This window comes from Hemibagrus wyckioides, linkage group LG12 (assembly GCF_019097595.1).
Source record: "Hemibagrus wyckioides isolate EC202008001 linkage group LG12, SWU_Hwy_1.0, whole genome shotgun sequence".
In the NCBI taxonomy this organism is placed as follows: domain Eukaryota; kingdom Metazoa; phylum Chordata; class Actinopteri; order Siluriformes; family Bagridae; genus Hemibagrus; species Hemibagrus wyckioides.
Genome location: NC_080721.1, coordinates 16,982,495 through 17,009,436, shown reverse-complemented (window position 1 = coordinate 17,009,436; position 26,942 = coordinate 16,982,495). Strand labels below are relative to the sequence as shown.

The 26,942-nt window shown below is 38.4% G+C and overlaps 1 protein-coding gene across 2 annotated transcripts; it reads left to right on the top strand.

The window, feature by feature from the left end:
* LOC131362500 (circumsporozoite protein-like) lies at positions 1-26,942 on the top strand. Of its 2 annotated transcripts, XM_058404515.1 has the most exons (3): positions 1-100; positions 179-263; positions 25,922-26,942. In XM_058404515.1, the coding sequence occupies exon 3, from the start codon at positions 26,303-26,305 to the stop codon at positions 26,825-26,827; it is 525 nt and encodes a 174-aa protein (XP_058260498.1). In that variant the 5' UTR covers positions 1-100; positions 179-263; positions 25,922-26,302; the 3' UTR covers positions 26,828-26,942. The 2 variants fall into 2 exon arrangements, with proteins under 2 accessions (XP_058260498.1, XP_058260497.1); XM_058404514.1 differs by lacking the exons at positions 1-100; positions 179-263 and adding an exon at positions 1,055-1,667.

Genomic DNA, 26,942 nt, shown 5'->3' with positions numbered 1-26,942 from the left:
CACAGTGAGAAGTAGAGGAAAACCTGAGCTAACAAGCATATAGAAGGAAATGGAAGATCTGTAACATCAAGTCCTAGAGTTTCATCAGCCAGTAAAATAGGTAAGAAAATAAAAACTGGTGTTTACTGGTATGCTTTTGTTGGAGCATCTGGGGTTTAACAGCATTGTTTTATTTCAGCCCAAAAGAAGTCCAGCATCTGACTGAAGGAAAGAAAACCATTTTCTGCCCAATTTGGTCTTGCCATTCCACCTGCTACCACCAGGTATACCTCAGCCCCCATTATAACACAGGTTGTAGAGTGCACACTGTATATCTTACATATTGTCAGAATACACAGGGTAATGTGATAACTGACCAGAAGTCACTAGTGCAATGCTAAGAAAAAAAACTACAAGATATATAAGAAGCATATAAATAAAGCAAAGAAATCACAGTGAATTTGAGTCAATGAAGTTGAGTCTGTTTATAATGGCAATACACCACAAGGAAACAATGGTTAAGCATGACTATAAATTAGGGCTGTCAGTTTAACATGTTAACTTAATTAATTAGTAATGAAAAAATAACGTGATTAAAATACTTTAACGCAGTTAACGCACCCTGTCCCACCCCTCCCTGCCCCGCCCCGCGCCAGACCTGTACATCATCTTAGCACTGTAAGCTGTAGTGATGATGCAAAACCACAACAAAGATCTACCCTCTGAAGGGACAATTTAAATTTAAAACTCATCCAGATGGAGTCACTGATCAAACCAAAGTCATCTGCATTGTCTGCAGTAAGGAATTTGCATACCATCGAAGCAGTTCTAGCCTGAAATAGCACATGAACTCAAAGCATGTTTTACCGAGCTCTACAGTTAGCACAACCCCGGCTGCTAAAATCAACACGCTCCGCCAAACCACACTGCCTGAGGCTAGTCATGACAAAATTAACAAGTCTACATCGGAAAAACTTGCAAATACGATAGCTAAATGGATTTCTGTGGACTGTAGGCCTGTTAATATAGTGGAAGACAAGGTTAATGGATGCATTTCGAATAGTCAAGGACTACAGTTCTTTTGAAAAAAATCAGCTGTTTGACACCAAAAAAAAAATCAAAAGAGGAAAGATTAGCTCAAGCTAAATATGTTGTAGTCTAAGTGATAGGCTGTTGTTCATTAATAAATAATATAAAAAAGTATTTGTTGTAATGTCTATTTAATGCTCGTCTAACACAGTAATGACTTTAAATGATCATTTTGGGGGTAATTTCTCAGGCAATGTTCATGTTTGTTTAAATGCGATTAATTAGATAAATTAATCGTCACATCATGTATTTAATTAGCTTAAAAATTTTGATCGACTGACAGCCCTACTATAAATACATGTAGATACATGTAGATTGTTTTATGACAGACTCAGTCCTTCTCAGCATAGAGGATACCAGGGTTGCATCCTGGAGAGGTGTCTATCCTGTTCCCTAAGAAGGGAATGAAACGCAGCATCATGGCTTGAAGCCATGGGAACACACTTCAGAGAACCAGTGTTTGAAGCACGCGTGAACACATCAATATATTGGCTAAAACAGGGTCAGTGACACTGATGGGCATCAGCAAAGGCATCTACCTTATGTACCACCAAGATTCTAATTGTCTGAAGGAAGACGCTGGGCATGCTTGATGTATGGTAAGTGATGCTGCATCTCATTCCCTTCTCAGGTAACAAAGTTAAATACATAACCTGAGACATTCAAATTCAAATTTTATTGATCACATACGAAATCATACACAGTACGACATGTAGTGAAATGCTTTTTACAACTGTCTTACACAAAAAGAAAGAGTAAAAAAAGAAAAATTTAAATTTAAAGGTTAAAGTTTTAAAATTTAAAGTGAAATTTAAAGTGTGGATGGTGTGGAATGTCAAGTGTCAGTTCAGATATGCAAATATATGTCTATATATATATATATATATATATATATATATATATATATATATATATATACACTATATTGCCAAAAGTATTCGCTCACCTGCCTTGACTCGCATATGAACTTAAGTGACATCCCATTCCTAATCCATAGGGTTCAATATGACGTCGGTCCACCCTTTGCAGCTATAACAGCTTCAACTCTTCTGGGAAGGCTGTCCACAAGGTTTAGGAGTGTGTTTATGGGAATTTTTGACCATTCTTCCAGAGGTGCATTTGTGAGGTCACACACTGATGTTGGACGAGAAGGCCTGGCTCTCAGTCTCCACTCTAATTCATCCCAAAGGTGTTCTATGGGGTTGAGGTCAGGACTCTGTGCAGGCCAGTCAAGTTCATCCACACCAGACTCTGTCATCCATGTCTTTATGGACCTTGCTTTGGTCACTGGTGCACAGTCATGTTGGAAGAGGAAGGGGCCAGCTCCAAACTGTTCCCACAAAGTTGGGAGCATGAAATTGTCCAAAATGTCTTGGTATGCTGAAGCATTCAGAGTTCCTTTCACTGGAACTAAGGGGCCAAGCCCAGCTCCTGAAAAACAACCCCACACCATAATCCCCCCTCCACCAAGCTTTATACTTGGCACAATGCAGTCAGACAAGTACCGTTCTCCTGGAAACCGCCAAACCCAGACTCGTCCATCAGATTGCCAGATGGAGAAGTGCGATTCGTCACTCCAGAGAACGCGTCTCCACTGCTCTAGAGTCCAGTGGCGGCGTGCTTTACACCACTGCATCCGACGCTTTGCATTGCACTTGGTGATGTATGGCTTGGATGCAGCTGCTCGGCCATGGAAACCCATTCCATGAAGCTCTCTGCGCACTGTTCTTGAGCTAATCTGAAGGCCACATGAAGTTTGGAGGTCTGTAGCGATGGACTCTGCAGAAAGTTGGCGACCTCTTCGCACTATGCGCCTCAGCATCCGCTGACCCCGCTCTGTCAGTTTACGTGGCCTACCACTTCGTGGCTGAGTTGCTGTCATTCCCAAACACTTCCACGTTCTTATAATACAGCTGACAGTTGACTGTGGAATATTTAGGAGTGAGGAAATTTCACGACTGGATTTGTTGCACAGGTGGCATCCTATCACAGTTCCACGCTGGAATTCACTGAGCTCCTGAGAGCGACCCATTCTTTCACAAATGTTTGTAAAAACAGTCTGCATGCCTAGGTGCTTGATTTTATACACCTGTGGCCATGGAAGTGATTGGAACACCTGATTCTGATTATTTGGATGGGTGAGCAAATACTTTTGGCAATATAGTGTATATATATATATATATATATATATATATATATATATATATATATATATACATATATACATATATACATATATACATATATACATATATATAGGTATATATATAGATATATATGTATATAATATAAATATATATATGTAGTATTAACAGCAGTAAACATAAATAGAAAAATAAAATAAAATAAAATAGAAATAATAATAGGAAAAATATTAACAAAAAAAAATAGTAGTATATGTATAATGTATACAAATATAGAACCGCTTTATAAAAACTAAATATAGAAAAGCAAATATAAAAACAAAAGTATAATACACTAATATAGTACAGAACAATGGTCAACTTGAAATGGTGTAGCAATGAGTACAGTATGTACAGTGTGCATATGTAAGCATATGTAAGATAAATATATAATTATATTGTAGGTGTCTATATAGGCAATATATAAATGTCCAATTGAATAGGGAGTAAAGTGTCAGTGCAGTGTGCACACAGAGCTCTGCAGAAAAGATGTACAGTGAGAGTGTTTTTGTCTGTACAGAGTAGTGCAGAGTACAAAGTAGTGCAATTATTGCATGTGCAACAGTCAGCTGAGGTAGAATGTCATGTCATGGGGGGTAAGTCCAGAAAATCCAGATTCTAGGTGTACTGGTTGAGGGCCCGAATGGCCTGTGGGAAGAAGCTCCTCCTCATTCTCTCTGTGTTTGCCTTCAAGGAACGGAAACATTTCCCTGACCGCAACAGAGAGAAGAGTCCATTGTTGGGATGGCTGAGGTCCTTCATTATCTTCCTGGCTTTGGTCCAGCACCACTTGCTGTATATGGTGTCCAGGTCAGGAAGCTCAGTGCGGATGGTATGTTTGGCTAATCGCACCACCCTCTGGAGAGCTTGCCTGTCCTGTTTGGTGCTGTTCCCAAACCAGGCAGTGATACTTCCCGTCAGGATGCTCTCAATGGTGCAGGTGTAGAATGTCTTTAGCACCTTTGAGGGCAGTTTAAAGTCCTTCAGGCGTCTGAGATGATAAAGACGCTGCTGGGCCTTCTTCACCAGGGTGTTAACGTGACAGGACCATGTCAGGTCCTGCGTGATGTAGACACCTAGGTACCGGAAACTGTCCACTCTCTCCACTGGGGTCCCGTCGATAGTGAGGGGCTGGTGATTCCTCACCTGCTTTGTGCTAAAGTCCACTATCAGCTCCTTAGTCTTGCTGACGTTCAGGAGGAGATTGTTGACCTGGCACCATGTCTCCAGGTTTTTAATCTCCTCTAGGTTGGCCGTCTCATCATTATTGGAGATCAGGTCCAGCACCACAGTATCATCCGCAAACTTCACGATGTAGGTGGAGCTGGAAGTGGCCACACAGTCAAAGGTGTACAGTGAGTACAGCAGGGGGCTCGGAACACAACCCTGGGGGGCTCCAGTGCTGAGGGTGAGTGAGGGTGAGACATGGTTGCCCACCCGTACTGCCTGAGGTCTGTCTCGCAGGAAGTTGAAGATCCATCGACACAAGCGTGGGCTGAGGCCCAGGATCTCCAACTTGGTGGTGAGTATAGAGGGAATTATGGTGTTAAATTCTGAACTGTAGTCAACAAACAGCATTCTGATATAATTCCCCTTCCTGCTGTCCAGATGGCTCAGGGCTGCATGATGGAGGTGTGCGATGGCATCCTCAGTAGACCGGTTGGGATGGTACGTGAACTGTAGCGGGTCCAAGGTGTCAGGTAGGGAAGAAGTGATGAAGTCTCTGATGAGTCTTTCGAAGCACTTCATCACCACTGAGGTCAGGGCCACTGGGCGGTAGTCGTTCAGGCAGGCGGGCTGGGGTTTCTTGGGGACAGGAATAATGGTGGACCGTTTGAAGCACGTCGGGATTGTAGACTGTTCCAGGGAGAGGTTGAAGACCTCAGTGAACACAGGAGCAAGCTGGTCAGCACAGGCCTTCAGGACCCGACCCGTGATGCCATCTGGTCTTGCTGCCTTCCTGGTATTCACTCTCCTGAATGCCTTTCTCAGATCGTGCTCCGAGATGATGAACGCTCTGTCCTCTCCGGCATGCTCCTTGTGTGTGCTGCTCGTAGCGCTGTTGGCACTGCTAATGCTGTTAGCGCTCTGAGCTGCAGCCTCGAAGCGAGCATAAAAGGTGTTTAGCTTGTCTGCCAGAGAAGCGTCTGTATTCACCGATCTGGAAGATGGTGTTTTGTAGTCCGTCATAGTTCTTAGTCCCTGCCACAGACTCCTAGAGCCACTCTGTTGAAATTTTGACTCAAGTTTCTGTCCATAGCACCGCTTCGCCTCCTTCACCACTCTGCGCATGCTGTAGGATGCAGCTTTATACTCCTCCATGTTTCCACTGGCGAGCCCCGTGTTGTACGCAGCAGTGTGAGATCTCAGAGCATCGTGGACGGATTTATCCACCCACGGCTTCTGTTTGGGAAACGTTCTGATGATAGTCTTGTGAACTGTCATCCACTAGTTTCCCGATGAATCCCGCAACCGCTTCTGTAAACATGTTGATGTCATCAGAGCTGTGCCGGAACATGTCCCAGTCTGCGTCCTCCAGAGCATCTTGTAGAGCGGCCACCGATTGGTCTGTCCAGCGTAAGACCTCCCTCTGAGCTGGAACTTCCTGCTTGAGCCTTTGTTTATATTTTGGCATGAGGAAGATGGTGGCGTGGTCAGATTTCCCAAAAGGTGGTCGAGATTGTGCAGCTGGTGGGGCAGCTGATGTGCTGGTAAAAGTTTGGCGCTGTGCGTTTGAAGTTGGCACTGTTAAAGTCCCCCGCCACAATAAGCACAGCGTCCCGGTGTTGAGTCTGGTGTTGTATGAGTGCTTCATGCAGCTCGCATAAAGCAGTGTCCGTGTCCACCTGAGGCGGAATATAAACGGCGCTGACTATGACCGATGTAAACTCCCGAGGAAGATAAACAGGACGACATTTGATGGTCAATAGTTCCAGGTTGGGTGTGCAGGAGCGTGTGAGAGGAACAATGCTCGTGCTGTTGCACCAGCTGCTGTTCATCATTAAACACAAGCCGCCTCCCCTTGACTTTCCCGATTCCAGTGTTCTGTCCATGCGGTGAACCGAGAAGAACTCGGCCGGCTGGATGGCGTGGTCCGGCACCGCTGGGTTCAGCTATGTCTCGGTTCAGCCATGTTCCCTTTTAAGGGAACTTCATGCTACATCATGGCTTGATGTTATGGGAACGTCAGTACCCATAGCACCACCACACAAAGAAGAAAGCCTATCCATTGACATAGGGTGACTGTTGGGAGCAAACCGACTGAACAGCCATGTCGGCCTGGTAATACAGCAATGCTGGTGGACAGCATCCGGCAAACTAGGGGCAAAGGCATGCTGTGTGCACCATAGGACTATGATAATCATTTCCAAGCAAATTATGTGCCCTGAAATATGAGGACACCCTCATTTATCATGAGTGGGGCAACTGGATGAGAGGCCCCTGTTGAAAGAATTTTGCAATGGCAACATGCCCTGATAGTGGGACCCAGAGATGATTCTAGGATTTTCATTTAAGGGGGCTCAGCCCCCAATGAGGGTATAATACTAAAAAGATAAAAATAAATAAATGAAATAAAATAAAGGTTTGACTAACAGGGTAGGATGGTAAGAAGTGTCCTTGTAGTAGTGAGAGGGTTTGATTGGTTTCAGGGTGAACAGTGCCCAGGTAAGTGTGTGTCAAATGAATAAGCTGGTGACGTTGGGATCTAGGGACATATATGTGGTCAGGTGGACAGCTCGGAGGAGCTGGAACAGAGACACTGGCAGCTGCAATGTCTTCATTCAGGGGCCACTGGATAGGGGAGATAAGTAATTTGGGCGGAATGATCGGTTCAGGCTGTTCAGGCTGTTCAGGTGCTTCTGGAGTGTGGAGACCGGAAAGGGCATCACAAGTATTTTTGGTCGGTAAGAGATGGTGAAGTTGAATTGGGTAAAGAAGAGGGCCCATGTGGACTTTCTATGGAGATAGTCTGTAGAGTGAGTCCTGGAATGGTAGGATTGAGTAGCTGTAAGGAGGGGAAGCATTGATGGAAGCAGTCCTTGCCCCATTTCAGGATTTCACCATTCAACCAGGAGATAATGGGGTCATGTGCAATGAGCCACGGGTGTCCTAACACTATACCCACAGTAGATCTCTCCAGAACCAGTAAAAAGGTGTTCTCAGTGTAGAGCATGCCAACCTGGAGTTGAATTGGACCCACAGAGTGACGGACTCTTCCACTGCCAATGGGATTTCCTGTGATAGAGTGGATATGGTATTCAGTGGTATTTACTTTCTTCTTGAGCCCAAGTTGGTGGCAGAAGCTCGAGGAGATGAAATTGCCAGCTGACCCAGAGTCGAGGAGGGCATGGACTGAAACACAGTGAGCGGCAGTAATCAGTTGCACAACAGTGGACATATTTTATCTGATGACACGCTGAATGAAACGCTCGAGCCCAATGGCATCATCTATGGTGGCGAGATGCAGTTGCAGCGTGGGTTCTAAACCCTGTCTGAAGGTTTTTAGCAGGGCATGCTCGTTCCAACCACTGGAGGCAGGTTAAGTACTGAATTTTAATGTGTAATCTTGTATGTAGTTTTTACCTTGTTTAAGGTGGTAAAGCTGCTCGCCAGCAGATGAATCCCCCAGAGGTTTACCAAACACTTCTCTAAAGTGTGTAAAGAATGTTTCTAGCGATTAGGTGACAGGTCCATTCTGATTCCAGAGAGATTCAACCTATCAGAAAGATTGACCTGAAAGGAAAGAAAGAACAAATGTGATTTTAGTTCTCTCTGTAGGGAAACGGTGCGGCTGCATCTCCAGAGAGAGCGAGCATTGTAATATGAACCCTTTGCAGTCCTCCGCCGAACCAGAGTAGGGCGCTGGATTGACCACTGTACTGGCGGAGTATTGGAGCACTGAAGAAACGGAGGCGCAAGCAGGTGGCGGAGAAGCGGTGGGTTCTGAAGGCGGCTGTAGAATCCTCCGTAAAGACTCCACCAGCTCTTGAAAAGGGTCCGAACCCGCTGGATTCATCCTGTTGGTGGTCTGGTCTTCTGTAACGTTAACCAGACTGGACACAGACTTATTTCAAAACCCAAAACGGGTATGTTTATTAATCTTCATAAAATGGGTAGAGAGACAGAAGAAGTAGATACTGATACTAAGAATATCAGCTGGCATAGCATAGCGCAGTGCAGCGTAGCATAGAGTCATGGAGTCTTCGACGTGAGTCGTGTACGAGACCAGACAGTGACTGAGTGGAAAGACTGCACTTAAATAGAGGAGTGGAAGTGATAATGTAACTAGGTGCAGGTGTGCTAGATTAGTATTCCTTCAGCAGTCTACCAAGAGTGGGCCACTTCTGTCTTGTCAGAGTTAAGCAGGAGGAAGTTAGTGACCATCCACTGTCTAAAGTCCTTTACACATTCTTCAACCTTAATAAGCTGGTGTCTCTCATCTGATTTAGCTGAAACATATAGCTGTCATCGGCATAACAGTGGAAGCTAATACCATGTTTACGAATAATTGCACCAAGGGGTAGTATATAAGGAGAAAAACAGTGGGCCTAAGAAAGAACCTTGTGGAACCCGAACATAACCTTGGTATTCATAGAGAAGTCACCATCTAGATCTACACACTGATAATAATCAGTCAGATAAGACCTGAGCCAGGAGAGGGCTGTTCCTTTAACACCAACAACATCTTCTAGCCTATCAAGTAGAATAGTGTGATTAATCCTTCACAGGACTTTCCTTCACTCCCCTTCTTCTTTGTAGAATTACGTTTTATGTCTGGATTTGTTAAAAAACAAACAAACAAACAAACAATGAAAACCTGAGAATATGGCACATTTGGTGGCAGACCACTCAATTTTGGGGTTTGCAAATGTACTGGAATAGATAGTCTTATGTATAAGGCAAATAACATTTAATATTTTCATATACATCATTTGCAATAACTGTATCAAGCTGTTGACCCACTGACATCATCAAACTGCTGCATTCTTCTTTAGTGATTGTTGAAATCTTTCTGAAAATTGTGCTCATTTTCGTAAATCTAATTCCAATCTACTTTAATCATTAAATCAAAAGTTAATGTTTTATTCTTAAATTTACTCAGTTAAGCTAAATCAAATCTAACCCAGAGTTAGTTTTAATCTTTACTTATTTTGATTTACATATATTAATCTCACTTATCTTAATCTGTGTTTAAGCAATATAATTATCAGCTATCAGCTATGGCAAAAGTTAACCATATAACGAGTTAGTTTATAAGTTGTTTAAAATAGTATATATAATGACCACATCTAATGTCCACGTTTCTAGCAAATTTGAGAAAGGAAAGCAGGTCAGAAAGGTCAGTCAGAATGTCCTCGCTAAATAGATAGGGAGCTAAGAACAGAGTGTGCAGGAGCTTTGAGCATAGTGCTAGGAGAGAAGAAATCCATAACAGCCCATTGATATGACAACTATAAAATATGAGAGGCATAACAGAGCAAAACAACCAAATGTAAAATTAGGAGTAAAAATTCATATATACTATACAAACATTGTGCAAAAGCAAGGTATATCACAGAGAGTGCTCAGAGCAGAAGGAATAAAGCCCTGAGTAGGAAAGGTAACTTATCTAGGTAGAAGGAGTTGGAGGTGAGCTGTAAGACTCCTGTAGCAAGAACAGGTCTGGTTCAAAGACGGAGGTTGTATTTGAGAAGCTGAAGAGAGATGATGCTGAGGTATACTCATAAGGTAGCTGTGTTTATTGGTGAGGTGGGCCAGTCAAATTTTTAAGTCAAATCAATATAAAAAAGAACCATTATAGTGGCTGGTAATAAATAAAACAAGCTAGAAAAACTAGGGCCTGTTACTAGGATATGTGATGAAGTACGGGATGGGATGCAACTGACAGAAAAAAATAGGATAGTGTGAATGAGAGAGCCATAGCATTGATAAGAAGAGAAAATAAGTTTAAACAACTAAGCAATAAGTAAAACTAAGTAAGTATATAAATGCAGTTAGCATCCTCCCTTTAGAGTCAGAGATAAATAACTAAATTGTCAGATAACCACAATAATCTTCACAATACAAGTATATGGGATATAATAATAATAAATAAATTCCTGGTACTATTAGTAATAACTAATATTAATAAATGATACTAATAATAAGGCAGAGCTCACTTGAACAGATATGATAAACAGCACTGTGTCTAACTTGGTCAGTGAGTGGTATCCAGGGCCATCAGTTAAAACCAAAAGATAGACAGGCGCTAAAGGAAGGAGGGGTTGTTTTTATAGGGTATGTTAATTCACAGAAAAGTTTCCTAAGAATAAATAGATGGGATTTTTTTTTACGGGCCAGTGCACTTGACTGCGTTAGGTCTGATGCTGTGGATTTGAGTGCTATTTTGGTGTAATTTTTGTTAAGGATCATCTTGATAAAAATAAAGCCAGTTTGCTCCTTCTCATCCAAGCCTCAAGAAGTTTCTTTATTTTACTTTTATAGATTAGTGATGTTTGTAAGTGTTTAGCAGTAACAGGTAATTGGAAAAGACTTCAGATCCACCCTGTAGTCTGTCCACTCAGAAAGGGACTCTGATTTCTCACATTATTCCTTTTCAGGCTTGTAGTAAAGCTTATTTTTTATTTACTTATTTATTCATCTTCTTTAGCTCTCTTCCAGATCTAAAATGCTGCTGCTGGGTTAAGGGGATAATGATTGACTTGACCAGTTAAAACCTTTCTCTTTTGACCCTAAAGACCCTTTGTTGAGTTGGCAGTGTGTTTTATTTCCTAATTTGGAAGTCACTTTGGATAAAAGCATCTTTTACCTTTTAATCTCATTCACAAATATCTACATGGGTTTAAGCCAACAAGTGAGGGTGATTTGTGCTGCACTTAGCAGCCTTATTGCTGAAAGAGATGTCAACAATTCCCTTTCGAGGGAATGAGACGCTGCGTCATGACTGACGCTATGGGAACACTTTGTCAAGGAAGTGTGTCTGAATCTCCGTGTGCATACACCCCAATTCATCTGCTCGGATATGACACATGATGGAGGAATACGTGCCAGCATGTCCATAAAAGGACATCTACATCATATTCATTCAGCTTGTTCGCAGATGGAGCTATCGGAAGTGGAACAGGAGACAGGTTCTTCCCTTTCTCTTGTCCTCTCCCCTGACTCTGATGTCCACATTTCGGCTCGCGCTGTGATTTCTCTCAACCCGGAAGTAGATATTTCTCTGTCCGCACCAGGTTCTGAGGAATTTGACGTGGGTGATGAACTGAATTCCCCTGTTGATTCGCCACCACAGCCAGTGGCATTCAAGGAGCTTCTTGACGTCATCACGGGTGCCGTAGGGAAATTAAATTTAGATTGGCTGGAGCAGGAAGCAGGCATCTTCCGTTCAAAGCTAGGCGACTGCTTCCTGACTTCGGGACACACCTTCCCCATGCAGATAGCTGCCTTTTTTCCAGACCTCCATGTTGAAGTATTGAGGTCCTGGAAAAATCCATTTTTGGTGTGCCTTGTTTCTCCAGCTTCCTCTGCCTATTCAGTCATTATGGGGCTGGATGAGCATGGTTATTCTGCCATGCCTAAGGTAGAAGAGACGCTTGTGGGCTATCTCTCCCCTACATTGGCAGGAGGTGAAGCGTCAATCGGTGGCGTTTTAAGAGTTTATCCCTCACTGCAGCAAGAAGCCTGGGCCATCATTCAGCCTTACCTGCCCACCTCCTGACAGGGCAGAGAAAAAGACTAGCGTGGCAGCCCGTGCCCCCCTACCAAAATCTAGGGAGGTCGGCCAGCGGGCTCATGCTCAGGCAAGTCAGGTGAGACCTGACCTGACATCAGTCATCTCGGGCAGGCAGGCCATGAAGGAATCCTGACTCCCGAGGACTAGGGTTCCTGGGGGCACCCTCCTCAGTGGGGCTTTCCTGACCCTCTTGCCACCTTTGTCTTGCCTCCATTTCCTTTATACGTCTATCTAAAACATGAGTTTGACACCTCTCTCAGACAACTTGGCAACGTGGAAACTGCTGCCGTGTGTCTGTCAGTGGGTTATAGATAGATAGATAGATACTAGGGATGCCACAATACTCAATATAATATTGAAGCGTTTGGTACGACCTCCTTCGCTTCAATACGCGTATGTGAACTGCGTTTTTTTTCGGTTTTTCCTTGGAATAATAATAACCATGTGTTTTATTACTCTCTGAACCGCCTGTTTGTGTTTGCCTGTACTGTATGTCTACATGCTGAGACAGACACGCCTCCCCGTGAGTAAATATCCAATCAGTGAGTGCTAAAATTAGGGGTGCTTAAACATGCTTGTGATGCTGGTGTTAGAATTTCACAATCTAACCCTGGAGAGCGGTGAAGTGAGACAAATACGAGGAAGCACATTACGGATTTGTTGTTGACTATGATGCAGATGAAACAAAAATGCTAATCAAAAAAATTACAGTTTTTAAGCACTGTTACACACGAGTTAGCTATTGACATGGAAATACTTCCAGTATGACCACACATCTGCAGCTCCATCACCCAGAGATGTCACTGTGTGGAAGCAGGATGGCAGAGCAGGTAAGACAGGAACCCAAAAAACACCAGTCCCCTATCTGATTCCTTCCAGCATTCAGACACAACTGGTTCAGAGACAAAAAAATAATTATAATATAATAATTGCTAATGATTTGCAGCCGTTTTCGGTGATTGGTGATGTGGGCTTTCGGCAATATATATATATATATATATATATATATATAAAATTAATAATACGATACTAGCATTTGCAGCTACAGCTGAGTTGAATAAGTTTCTGTTTTTTTTTCTCTGTAATGATTTAAGGTGTACAGGAGACATATTATATTACAAATGCACCCTCTTATGTTCCACATTACTGTATACTGTATATGTGAGTGGACAACATGCCATTTACAGCTACTGTGCAGTTTTATTTTGTCAAAATGTGAATCAGTAGAGAAACTAGGGTATGTGGAGTAGATGCACTCAGTGATAGGTATTGTACTGGTAATAGGTACTGTACTCAATCATGTTGTGAGCAGGCATGATGTGAGACATTATCTGAGATCAAACTTAAGAGGGTGCATCAACTCAAAGTGGCAAATATGTATCCATATGTGATCATCCCATACGAAAAATGAGTTAGCAAGCAGAAGTGGGTAGTGCCGAATTACATTTACTTTGTTACATTTACTTGAGTAATTTTTTTGGGTAATTGTACTTTTAGAGTATTTTTAAAGATGTGTACTTTTACTCTTACTCAAGTACATTTTTAGTGAAAAAACTTTTACTTGTACTTCACTACATTTGGTGGGGTTCCTCCATTACTGTCAAATGTTAATAATTATTATGAGATTTTTAAAATAATTAGTTAATATGGCTTGTTCGCAAGTTTTGCGAGACGTTGGAGAGGCTGCTTCGCGAGAGGCTGTTACGGATCTCCTGCTTACATTTAGTGCGTTTAGAGGAAGATGATGAAGCTGAGGCAGAGGAAGACCTGTGTGAGTTAATGGAGGCAGATCACCTATGGCCTCAAGTTCAGTCTGTTTTCACTCCAAGATGTCAAAAAGAATAGTTTCATAATGCGATGCTGTGTTCACCAAAACCAACTGACATTGCAGCGTACAAGAATTCCAGCTCCAACCTGAAAAAACATGGAGCAGTAAGGGTCACAGTTAGGACTATTTCAACACTATTAATGGTCATTTGGTAACTATGAGCACATTGACCTTATTTTAATACCAGATTTCTCACACTGGCCGAATGTTTTTCCTCATATGCCGTCTCGTGCAAGCAATATATTGTGAACCCTACAAACAACACAGGTTCATGAGCAAACGTTCATTCTAAACGTCTGGACAATTTCACACCCATTTTCCACAAAACTACATAAATTTTTCAGCATACTGTGACATGCATTTATACACAAATACAGACACCTCAACAAAGTGTAGAACATACATAGAAATAAAAACTGGATTGTTTTTGATTTTATTCCTACCTAAATAATGCATGTACTTTTAAAATGTAATATATTATTATTTCATCAGAGGATTCACCAAACAAGCTTAAGGTTTATGCAGAACTGATTAAGTCAAGAAAACGAGGATCAGTCCACAGGAAAATTCTCTAAAACTGATTGTTCAAGAAAGAACATATGACAAAATAAACACTCACATACTGAAGGGCAAACACACACAAACAAGTTCATACACAAACATATTAACACACACACACACACACACCTTCTCTTTTGTTCTCTGTTAGCTTGTTTAAGTACAGATGCTGACAAGTTTGTGTTGAATGTGAAAATAAAGACAGAGTTAACTGTTAGAAAAACACCTGGGTGAGTTTGAGATTTTATTGCAAATGACAGGTCATGTAATGTTAATGTGACCATCACTGGACTGAGATGTGACCATCACTGGACTGAGATGTGGCCATCACTGGACTGAGATGTGACCATCACTGGACTGAGATGTGACCATCACTGGACTGAGATGTGACCATCACTGGACTGAGATAGGCTTCTTCATTTCAACCTATGTTTTATATAAGCAGAACAAAGAGACTTTTAAGGAGAGGTGTGTGAAAGCTTCCCAAGTAGTTTGAAATTCTGGGTTTTCGCTTCATATCACTCAGATCAGAAGTAACTAGTAACTAGCTAATTGAGTAGTTTTTTCATCCGATACTTTTGTACTCTTACTCAAGTAACTATTAAGATTGTTACTTTTACTTTTACTTGAGTAAATATTTCTATAATTACTTGTACTTTTACTTCAGTACAGATTTTGGATACTCTACCCACCTCTGTTAGCAAGTTTAGTCTATGTATAAGAATATCCACAGCCATCCTAAATACAGTATATCCATCCACTGCAATCTTATGGTGATCATTAGGCTGTTCATGTGGTATCATCCTTAGCAGCAAAGAGTCATTTTTAGATGAATGAGTCTCATAAAAAATGACTGTAATTCTGGTGTGCTATCATAGTAAACTCCACATAGTCCACACTGTTCACTATTGCTCCACACCATGTATCAAACACAATCTACACCTCTAAGAATAATATAACAGCCTACATTATACAGTATTTTTATACTGTGTAGATTTTACAGCACCGGAGTTATTAGCATGTTCCATCGATACATAAATAGCAAATCTGAATAAGAAACTGGAGAAACGTTCTTTACCCTTGTTAAAGCTTCAGGTGCACAGCTATGTACTTGTTTCCCATGTAATGTCTCTCTTGTAAAATACCTTAACTTTATTAGATGGTTTCTGTTTTTTGTGATGTTTTTGTGAAATTTTGATGAGACATGGTAACCCTAACTGACTGGGTTTCTATTTGTAAGGATTAAATTGCAATTACATTATAGTGTGACTGGTCATTTTCTACCAATGCAAACTGATTAACAGAGACTGTCGGGAATATCCACTTTGAATAAACATTTTTTTCACTGAGTAAGCAATCAGTCGTTGCTCATTAACAAACAACAGGTTGCAGGGGTGAACATAAATTTTAAGGAGTGTTGAGGTAGGGTATGCTGTTGCAGACAAGGTCTTATATGTGAGCATCAAGTCCTTGAATTTGATTCATGAGGCTACAGGAATCCAGTGGAGATAGATAAAGAGGGGTGTGGTGTGGGCTCTTTTGGGCTGGACAAAAACAAGGTGAACTGCTGTAATTAATCTAAATAATAATAATAATAATAATAATAATAATAATAATAATAATAATAATAATATTTAATAATTATTCAGCTGTAGAGTACCTGGAATCCCAGACTTTTCAGTGCCTAGCACACAGCAACCAGTAGCATAGTTTCTGCTTGTTCTGTTTATGGTCTGCCATGATCTTTGTGTATCTACTTTGCCATGTGCATTGGATATGTCTCATTAGTGTGATTGTGTAAGCAATCGCACTCTTGTTATCATCACTATTTATTATTATTATTAGTGTGATTGCGTAAGTAATCGCACTCTTGTTATCGTCACTATTTATTATTATTATTAGTGTGATTGTGTAAGCAATCGCACTCTTGTTATCGTCACTATTTATTATTATTATTATTATTATTATTATTATTATTATTATTATTATTATTATTATTATTAGCGTGATTGCATAAGCAATCGCACTCTTGTTATCATCACTATTTATTATTATTATTATTATTATTATTATTATTATTATTATTATTATTAGTGTGATTGCATAAGCAATCACACTCTTGTTATTGTCACTATTTATTATTATTATTATTATTATTAGTGGGATTGCGTAAGCAATCGCACTCTTGTTATTGTCACTATTTATTATTATTATTATTATTATTAGTGTGATTGCATAAGCAATCGCACTCTTGTTATCGTCACTATTTATTATTATTATTATTATTAGTGTGGTTGCGTAAGCAATCACACTCTTGTTATCGTCACTATTTATTATTATTATTATTATTAGTGTGATTGCGTAAGCAATCGCACTCTTGTTATCGTCACTATTTATTATTATTATTATTATTAGTGTGGTTGCGTAAGCAATCGCACTCTTGTTATCGTCACTATTTATTATTATTATTATTATTATTATTATTATTATTATTATCATTATTATTATTAGTGTGATTGCGTAAGCAATCGCACTCTTGTTATCGTCACTATTTATTATTATTATTATTATTATTATTATTATTATTATTATTATTATTAGCGTGATTGCATAAGCAATCACACTCTTGTTATTGTCACTATTTATTATTATTATTATTATTATTAGTGGGATTGCGTAAGCAATCGCACTCTTGTTATTGTCACTATTTATTATTATTATTATTATTATTAGTGTGATTGCATAAGCAATCGCACTCTTGTTATCGTCACTATTTATTATTATTATTATTATTATTATTATTAGTGTGATTGCGTAAGCAATCGCACTCTTGTTATCATCACTATTTATTATTATTATTATTATTATTATTATTATTATTATTATTATTATTAGTGTGATTGCGTAAGCAATTGCACTCTTGTTATCGTCACTATTTATTATTATTATTATTATTAGTGTGGTTGCGTAAGCAATCGCACTCTTGTTATCGTCACTATTTATTATTATTATTATTATTATTATTATTATTATTATTATTATTATTATTATTATCATTATTATTATTAGTGTGATTGCGTAAGCAATCGCACTCTTGTTATCGTCACTATTTATTATTATTATTATTATTATTATTATTATTATTATTATTATTATTATTAGCGTGATTGCATAAGCAATCGCACTCTTGTTATCATCACTATTTATTATTATTATTATTATTATCATTATTATTATTATTAGCGTGATTGCATAAGCAATCACACTCTTGTTATTGTCACTATTTATTATTATTATTATTATTATTAGTGGGATTGCGTAAGCAATCGCACTCTTGTTATTGTCACTATTTATTATTATTATTATTATTATTAGTGTGATTGCATAAGCAATCGCACTCTTGTTATCGTCACTATTTATTATTATTATTATTATTAGTGTGGTTGCGTAAGCAATCGCACTCTTGTTATCGTCACTATTTATTATTATTATTATTATTATTATTATTATTATTATTATCATTATTATTATTAGTGTGATTGCGTAAGCAATCGCACTCTTGTTATCGTCACTATTTATTATTATTATTATTATTATTATTATTATTATTATTATTATTATTATTATTATTATTATTATTAGCGTGATTGCATAAGCAATCACACTCTTGTTATTGTCACTATTTATTATTATTATTATTATTATTAGTGGGATTGCGTAAGCAATCGCACTCTTGTTATTGTCACTATTTATTATTATTATTATTATTATTAGTGTGATTGCATAAGCAATCGCACTCTTGTTATCGTCACTATTTATTATTATTATTATTATTATTATTATTAGTGTGATTGCGTAAGCAATCGCACTCTTGTTATCATCACTATTTATTATTATTATTATTATTATTATTATTATTATTATTATTAGTGTGATTGCGTAAGCAATTGCACTCTTGTTATCGTCACTATTTATTATTATTATTATTATTAGTGTGGTTGCGTAAGCAATCGCACTCTTGTTATCGTCACTATTTATTATTATTATTATTATTATTATTATTATTATTATTATTATTATTATTATTATCATTATTATTATTAGTGTGATTGCGTAAGCAATCGCACTCTTGTTATCGTCACTATTTATTATTATTATTATTATTATTATTATTATTATTATTATTATTATTATTATTATTAGCGTGATTGCATAAGCAATCGCACTCTTGTTATCATCACTATTTATTATTATTATTATTATTATCATTATTATTATTATTATTATTAGTGTGATTGCATAAGCAATCACACTCTTGTTATTGTCACTATTTATTATTATTATTATTATTATTAGTGGGATTGCGTAAGCAATCGCACTCTTGTTATCGTCACTATTTATTATTATTATTATTATTAGTGTGGTTGCGTAAGCAATCGCACTCTTGTTATCGTCACTATTTATTATTATTATTATTATTAGTGTGATTGCGTAAGCAATCGCACTCTTGTTATCGTCACTATTTATTATTATTATTATTATTATTATTATTAGTGTGATTGCGTAAGCAATCGCACTCTTGTTATCATCACTATTTATTATTATTATTATTATTATTATTATTATTATTATTATTATTATTATTATTAGTGTGGTTGCGTAAGCAATCGCACTCTTGTTATCGTCACTATTTATTATTATTATTATTATTATTATTATTAGTGTGGTTGCGTAAGCAATCGCACTCTTGTTATCGTCACTATTTATTATTATTATTATTATTAGTGTGGTTGCGTAAGCAATCGCACTCTTGTTATCGTCACTATTTATTATTATTATTATTATTATTATTATTATTATCATTATTATTATTAGTGTGATTGCGTAAGCAATCGCACTCTTGTTATCGTCACTATTTATTATTATTATTAGTTTAGTTGCGTAAGCAATCGCACTCTTGTTATCGTCACTATTGATTATTATTATTATTAGTGTGATTGCGTAAGCAATCGCACTCTTGTTATAGTCACTATTTACTATTATTATTTTTATTATTATTATTATTATTATTATTATTATTATTATTATTATTATTATTATTATTATTATTATTATCATTAGTGTGGTTGCATAAGCAATCGCACTCTTGTTATCGTCACTATTTATTATTATTATTATTATTATTATTATTATTATTATTATTATTATTATTATTATTAGTGTGCTTGCGTAAGCAATCGCACTCTTGTTATCGTCACTATTTATTATTATTATTATTATTATTATTATTATTATTATTAGTGTGGTTGCGTAAGCAATCGCACTCTTGTTATCGTCACTATTTATTATTATTATTATTATTATTATTAGTGTGGTTGCGTAAGCAATCGCACTCTTGTTATCGTCACTATTTATTATTATTATTATTATTATTATTATTATTATTATTATTATTATTATTAGTGTGGTTGCGTAAGCAATCGCACTCTTGTTATCGTCACTATTTATTATTAATATTATTATTATTATTATTATTATTATTATTATTATTAGTGCGGTTGCGTAAGCAATCGCACTCTTGTTATCGTCACTATTTATTATTATTATTATTATTATTAGTGTGGTTGCGTAAGCAATCGCACTCTTGTTATCGTCACTATTTATTATTATTATTATTATTATTATTATTATTATTATTATTATTATTAGTGCGGTTGCATAAGCAATCGCACTCTTGTTATCGTCACTATGTATTATTATTATTATTATTATTATTATTATTATTCCGTTTCCTGGGCGCGCTACTAGTCCTAAACGGTAACAGCTAAAATTATGGTTCCAACGCTAAAATGTTCATCATGTGTTTTTTCAAAGTATGAAAAGTATTGTAGTTTATTTTATATTAATTTTAAATGCATTCGTTACGGACTTCACTTCCTGGTTTCCGACGGACATTTAAGGAGAGCGCGCACAGTTTTTCTCAGAGATTTTCGGGAGATGTCGTAAATAAGCATGTAAAACGTTACTAGTCCTGAACGGTAATAGCTAGAAACATGGTTCTAACGCTAAAATGTTGCCCATGTTATGCTTATGTGTGCCATTACTTTTCATGCTGATTAGTACTGTAGTTTATTTTATATTAATTTGTACATGCATTTTTTACGGACTTCACTTCCTGGTTTCCGTACAGTTCGGTCTTTCTTGTGCCGTAAACAAGCATGTAAAACATTACTAGTCCTAAACGGTAATATCTAGAAACATGGTTCCAACGCTAAAATGCTGCTTAGGTGTGCTATTACTTTTCATAAGTATAAGATTTATACGATAAGTATTATAGTTTATTATATGGATTTGTATTTGGACTTTAGACCGCTGCTGTGTGTGTGTGTGTGTGTGAGACGTCAGCTAGAGTGAGGGAAGAGGTTGGACGCATCTTCTTTAAACTGTTCCCAGCGCACACAATAGTTCGTTTAGACTTCATATTTTAACTGTAACTTTAGTTTGTGTTTATTATTTGAGAATGTTTTGCAATCGTTTAAGCATGTAGGTGCTGTGCAGGCGGGTTGTATAAAGCATGTATAGCTTGTATATAAGTCACGTTGCTGTGTGGCATTTTGTTAGCATGCCCGCCTCCCATGCTGGAGACCTGGGTTTGAGAACCTGCTTGGAGTTGTATATGTTATTTGAGAATTTCTTGCAATAGTTTAAGCAACATATTGCTTTGCTTTTCGCAGTCACACGCATTTTCTTCTGGAAATGCAACATTCTAGTTTGTCTTGCTGAACTTGTGTCCTCATGGCCTGCATCAGTTCTCAAGCACAATGTGACAACCTGAGACACACAACAAACATTTCAGGGTACAAATGTCAGAAAACATTTTGCAACATGTTAAACTTAAAAAACATGAATCAATGGTTGTAAATATTTTAAATAAATATTTAGCACTTACTAAATATGGAAAACGGCTACCTTAATTGTAATACTTGCATTTATGCTAGTGCAAATTTTAATCTTTAATAAAAGATTATATGGCTTACCGTGGATACAGTGTGTTGGCAGCATGCTTATGTACTGTGTGTGGTCGTGATTGAAACCAGGTGTGTACAATCAGTAATTTGGTGTTGGAGTGCATGTTTGTAGACAGAGGTACATGTCTGGGAAGTGGAGTCTGACAACAAATTTGATGTTGACATGACAAATATATTTGTTAACTAAGCTAATGTGTTAAATGAAAATATACACTACCTGGCCAAAAAAAAATTTACACACTTTAATATTTTGTTGGACCACCTTTAGCTTTGAAAACTGCATGCATTCTTTGTAGCATCATCTCGATAAGCTTATGCGATGTGACAGCATTAATTTCCATCCAGAGTTGCACTAATTTCCCTCCAAGATCTTGTATTGAGCATGGGGCACCACTTCTTCAGCACACCACAAAGATTATCAATGGAGTTAAGGTCTGTACTCTGTGCTGCACAATCCATGGGTGAAGATGATGTCTCATGCTCCCTGAGCCATTCTTTTAAATTAAATTTACACTGGCCTGAAGAGGAAGTTAGCACTGTTTGCTTTAAGCTTGATGACCACTTCCTCACCATGTGAGTATGGTCGTTGACCGGCACCAAGAGGTGAAGGGCCAGTCAGCAGCATTTAGGGAAATTTATCCCTCACTGCAGTAAGCAATTTATCCCTCACTCCCTTTTCCTGCATGAATCTGTCCCCTGGGTCTGCGACTCTCAGCTTGCTGTTTCATGGCACTCGGGAGTTCAGCATGAGGTTGACACCACTTTCAGATAACTTGGCAGCATGGAAACTTCTGCCAGGTGTCTCTCAGAGGATCATTGATACTGTAGAGAAAGGGTACAGGTTCCAGTTCGCCACCCATCCTCAATTTCAGCGAGTGTTGCCCACTGTTGTTGCCAAACACCAAACCATCTTCCTCCAAGTGGAACTTCTCTCTATTCTGAGGAAAGGGGCTATAGAACATATTCCCCTACCAGATTGAGACTCAGGCTTTTACAGCCGTTTCCAAGAAAGACGGGGCTGCGTCTAATTTTGGACCTGCAGGCTCTGAACTGTGCACAAAAGATGTTCAAGTTCAAGACTCAAACTTATCACGTCGCAAATCAGGTCCAAGGACTGGTTTTGACAATAGACCTCAAAGATGCCTATTTTTATGTAGGTATTCTGCCAGAACACAGGAAGTTCCTCAGGTTTTTGCCTTTCGGGGGCGAAGCATACCAGCGTCGTGTTCTTCCTTTCAGTCTAGCTCTGTCGCCAAGCACAAAGTGCATGGATGCTGCCCTGGCGCTGCTGCGTCTCCAGGGCATAACTCCTCACTCTAGGGTCCCAAATCCTTCAAGGATTATTGATGTTCTATTCCTGGTTTGCTTGTGCTCTCTCACGGCCCCTGGGACTGACATCGGCATGTGGTGGCATGGGTATTGATGTTCTCATAGCATTAGACATGACTCAGCATTAAGTTATGAGGAATTGAGAAAGGGAACTACACCAGGTTATGTATGTAACCCAGTTCCCTGAGAAGGGAACGAGATGCTGCGTTGCTTGCCACACCCCAGGTGTCCACTTGTGCTTCCTTCAGACAAATAGAAGTTAGAATAATGTGACGTAGATGGACTTATTGGTCCATCTTATGCTTAGGTATGGTGATATTTGCTGATGAAAGTAAGAATTCTAGCAGTTGCTCATATGTTATAATAACAACTAATTAAGCAAGCACTGGCATCTAATTTTATTTTCTACCAACAAAAGTACAAACAAGTTCATATTGAGTAATTAATGAAGCTCCTTTCCATGAGCTCATAAATGTGATTGATTAAGATTGTTTATCTAGAGCCTCATACAGTTTTCCTTTGATGTTTGACGTTTTGTAGATTATTTTACACCTTAAATGTTTAACCACTTCAATATTTTAACCTAAATTTAACTTTAATTTGAAAATTTTACATTTCTATCAGCTTGAATACTTTTTAAGTATTATGAATGGGCAAGTATTTTGAATTACAAATGCAGGATAAGGTTCTATTGACTCTGTTCTAGTTTCGTAGATAAGTTATTTGTATTTGTTTATAATTTTATTGTATTATACATTGAAGGGAAAAAAATATTTGATCATCTGCTGATTTTGTACGTTTGCTCACTAACAAAGAAACAATCAGTCTATAATTTTAATGGAAGGTTTATTTGAACAGTAAGAGACAGAAAAACAACAAAACAATCCAGAAAAAATGCATTTCAAAAAAGTTATACATTTATTTGCACTTTAGTAAGTGAAATAAGTATTTGACCCAAAACATGACTTAGTACTTGGTGGCAAAACCCTTGTTGGCAATCACAGAGATCAGACATTTCTTGTAGTTGGCCACCAGGTTTGCTCGCATCCAGAGGCGTTTCTAGGATTTGAAAACATCAGTGGCTGAGCCCGAAAGATCAGGGGCTAATTAGGGAGAAGGGCTAAGCAAGAATAACATGTTTTGAAAAAGCATTTTTATGTAATATTGTTTAATAATAAACACAAAAGAACAGTATGCAACTTTTTTCTGACTCCTCCAATCATTTCAGTCTTGCTACTAAAAAGGAGTTCATTAAACTGATTACATTTTCTCTCACACAGGTATGCAATATTATGTTACAGCTTGTGTGTGAAGCAGTGTCTTGTAGATCCTTTATTATTATTATTATTATTATTATTATTATTATTATTATTATTATTATTATTTTACATTAATCTATATTATACTTGCATCTCTTATTTCATTCCTCATTCATACTTCCACTACTGTATGTATTATTCTTGTTTCTTTTTTATTTATTTTTTTACAGCCTCTCTTCTCCTCTTCTCTCTTTCTCTCATTCTCTCATCTGTCTTGCTGCTTGTATCTTGTCTACTTCATGCTCTTGGTGACCTTTTTTTTCTATCCTATTTCTTTGAGGGTGGAATCATCAGAGAGTATCTCCGAGACTGGACTTGAGTAAAACGGTCATTTACCACACTAGTATTTCTAGTGCTGAGAATTCCTTTATCAGTAGACAGAACAGCCAAATGATGGAGTCTGTTCTGGCCCATTGTTCACCTAAGCCATGTCTGTATTTTAACTTAAATACTGCATTAGGTGAATAAGAGAAAGTCATGATGTTCAGATGTCTTAGCACTTTAACAGTTTATATGTTATTTAGATCTATCTTTAGGCCTATTTAATTTAAGGCTTTTGTACATCTTATGTATGGAATAATATTCAAAAGGGTCCTATATCAGGGGTTTTCAGAATCAAAGACAGTGGGCCTCCTTTTTGACACAACATACATTTGTTAGCCGACTTTTATCAACTGTGTTAACATTAAATATTAGAAGTTAGACTATTATCTGAATAAGTTTGTTGTGTTTTCTGAAAGTTTTTATTTATTGCTGTCATGCTCAAGGGCTTAAGGTGTTTGTCACGTAGTGTGTATGTGTGTATAGGTGTGTTTGACTTTAAATGGCGCTGTGCAGACCGATAGGTGTTGGACATTAAAGTATCGCGAGAGTGGTTCTAGAGTATATTCGAGCGCACACTCTCATGGTATTTTGGTGCGCGCGTGTGCGAAAAGCCAAATTGTGTACAGTAAAAGGCAACAGTGCTCAACTAAACTGATCAACATTTACTTAATTCCTTTACACTCCAGGGGCAAAAATCAATATAAAACATTCGGGGCTAGATTAAAATCATTCAGGGCTGATTAGCCCTAGCGATGCCCCTGCTCGCGTCTCAGGAGGGATTTTGTCCCACTCCCCTTTGCAGATCCTCTCCAAATCATTAAGGTTTCGAGGCTGATGTTTAGTTAGCTCCCTGCACAGATTTTCTGTGGTATTAAGGTCTGGAGACTGGCTAGGCCACTTCAAGACCTTAATGTGCTTATTCTTGAGCTACTTCTTTGTTGCCTTGGCTTTGTGTTTTAGGTCATTGTCATGCTGGATTACCCATCCACGACCCATTTACAATGCCCTGGCTGAGGGAAGGGGGCCCCGTCCATCATCCCTTTGATGCGGTGCAGTTATCCTCTCCCATTAGCCGAAAACCACACCAAAAGCATAATGTTTCCACCTCCATGTTTGATGGTGGGGATGGTGTTCTTGGGCTCATAGGCAGTACTCCTTCATCTCCAAACACAGCGAGTTAAGTTGATGCCAAAGAGCTTGATTTTGGTCTTGGCCATAGTAGAAAGTTTGGAATCTGATTGATTGATTGCTTGCTTCTGTTGACAGGTGACTCCCTTTAAGACAGTGCTCCTAATCTTACCTTGTTACCTGTATAAAAGACACCTGGGAGCCAGAAATCTTGCTGATTGACAGGGGATCAAATACTTATTTCACTCAATAAAATGTAGATCAATTTATAATTCAGATCAATTATAAACATCATTTCTTTGTCAGTGGGCAAACGTACAAAATCAGCAGGGGATCAAATAATGTTTTTTCCTCACTGTATATTTTTGCCAATAACAAGGAGAACATTAAGTCATAAATACAATTTGTGTGTTTTTCAGATGCACTGCAGCGATCAGCCATAGGGGTCATCTATGAATTGAAGATGAGTGTCATAATTGAGACACCACCATTGCAGAAGTCTGATTTGCCAAGAATCACCACCCATGGAGACCAGTTAAAGAGAATAAATGTAAATGAACACATTAAAAAGAACATGCTTTTATGTGACCTTGTGCAGCAGTGTGGAGGTAGATATCATGTATTTAATAACAAAGACCTGGGTAACAGAGACCAGGTCTGTGTGCTGCTGTGGAAGATAGAGAGAATGGAGAAGGAGAATAGAGGAGAAAACAGAATGAAGAGCAAAGAGGAAGAACATAAACAAACAAAAAAAGAAGAACTAAGACAAGATACTGCTGCTACTAGTGGTGGTGCCACTGATGGTTTTAGTGGTGGTAATGCTGCTGTTGGAGGTGCTGCTGCTGGTGCTGGTAGTTGCACTACTGGAGGTGCTGCTGCTGTTGCCAGTGCTTCTATTGGTGCCTCTGCTGGTGCTGATGTGTGTGCTCCTGGAGGTGCTTTTGCTGGTGCTGGTGGTGGTGGCACTGCTGGTGTTGGAGGTGCTGCTGCTGGTGCTGGTAGTTGCACTACTGGAGGTGCTGCTGCTGTTGCCAGTGCTTCTATTGGTGCCTCTGCTGGTGCTGATGTGTGTGCTCCTGGAGGTGCTTTTGCTGGTGCTGGTGGTGGTGGCACTGCTGGTGTTGGAGGTGCTGCTGCTGGTGCTGGTAGTGGTGCTACTGGAGATGATGCTGCTGCTGCTGCTGGGTGGTGTTGCTGGAGGTGCTGCTGCTGTTGCTAGTGTTACTGCTGCTATTGTTGCTGCTGTTGGTGTTCTGCTTTCAATAAGTTTTTGTTGCAGATGTTGGTGCAGATGTTGGCTGGACAATATATATGTAAATGCTTAAACTTTTGGGTACATTTGTTGGCATTACTGCTTTTGTTGGTTATCTGATGAAGTGTTTTCTAAACTGTTACCTGTAAAGAGTTTTCAAACAATAATGGTTTCCTGTAATAAAATGA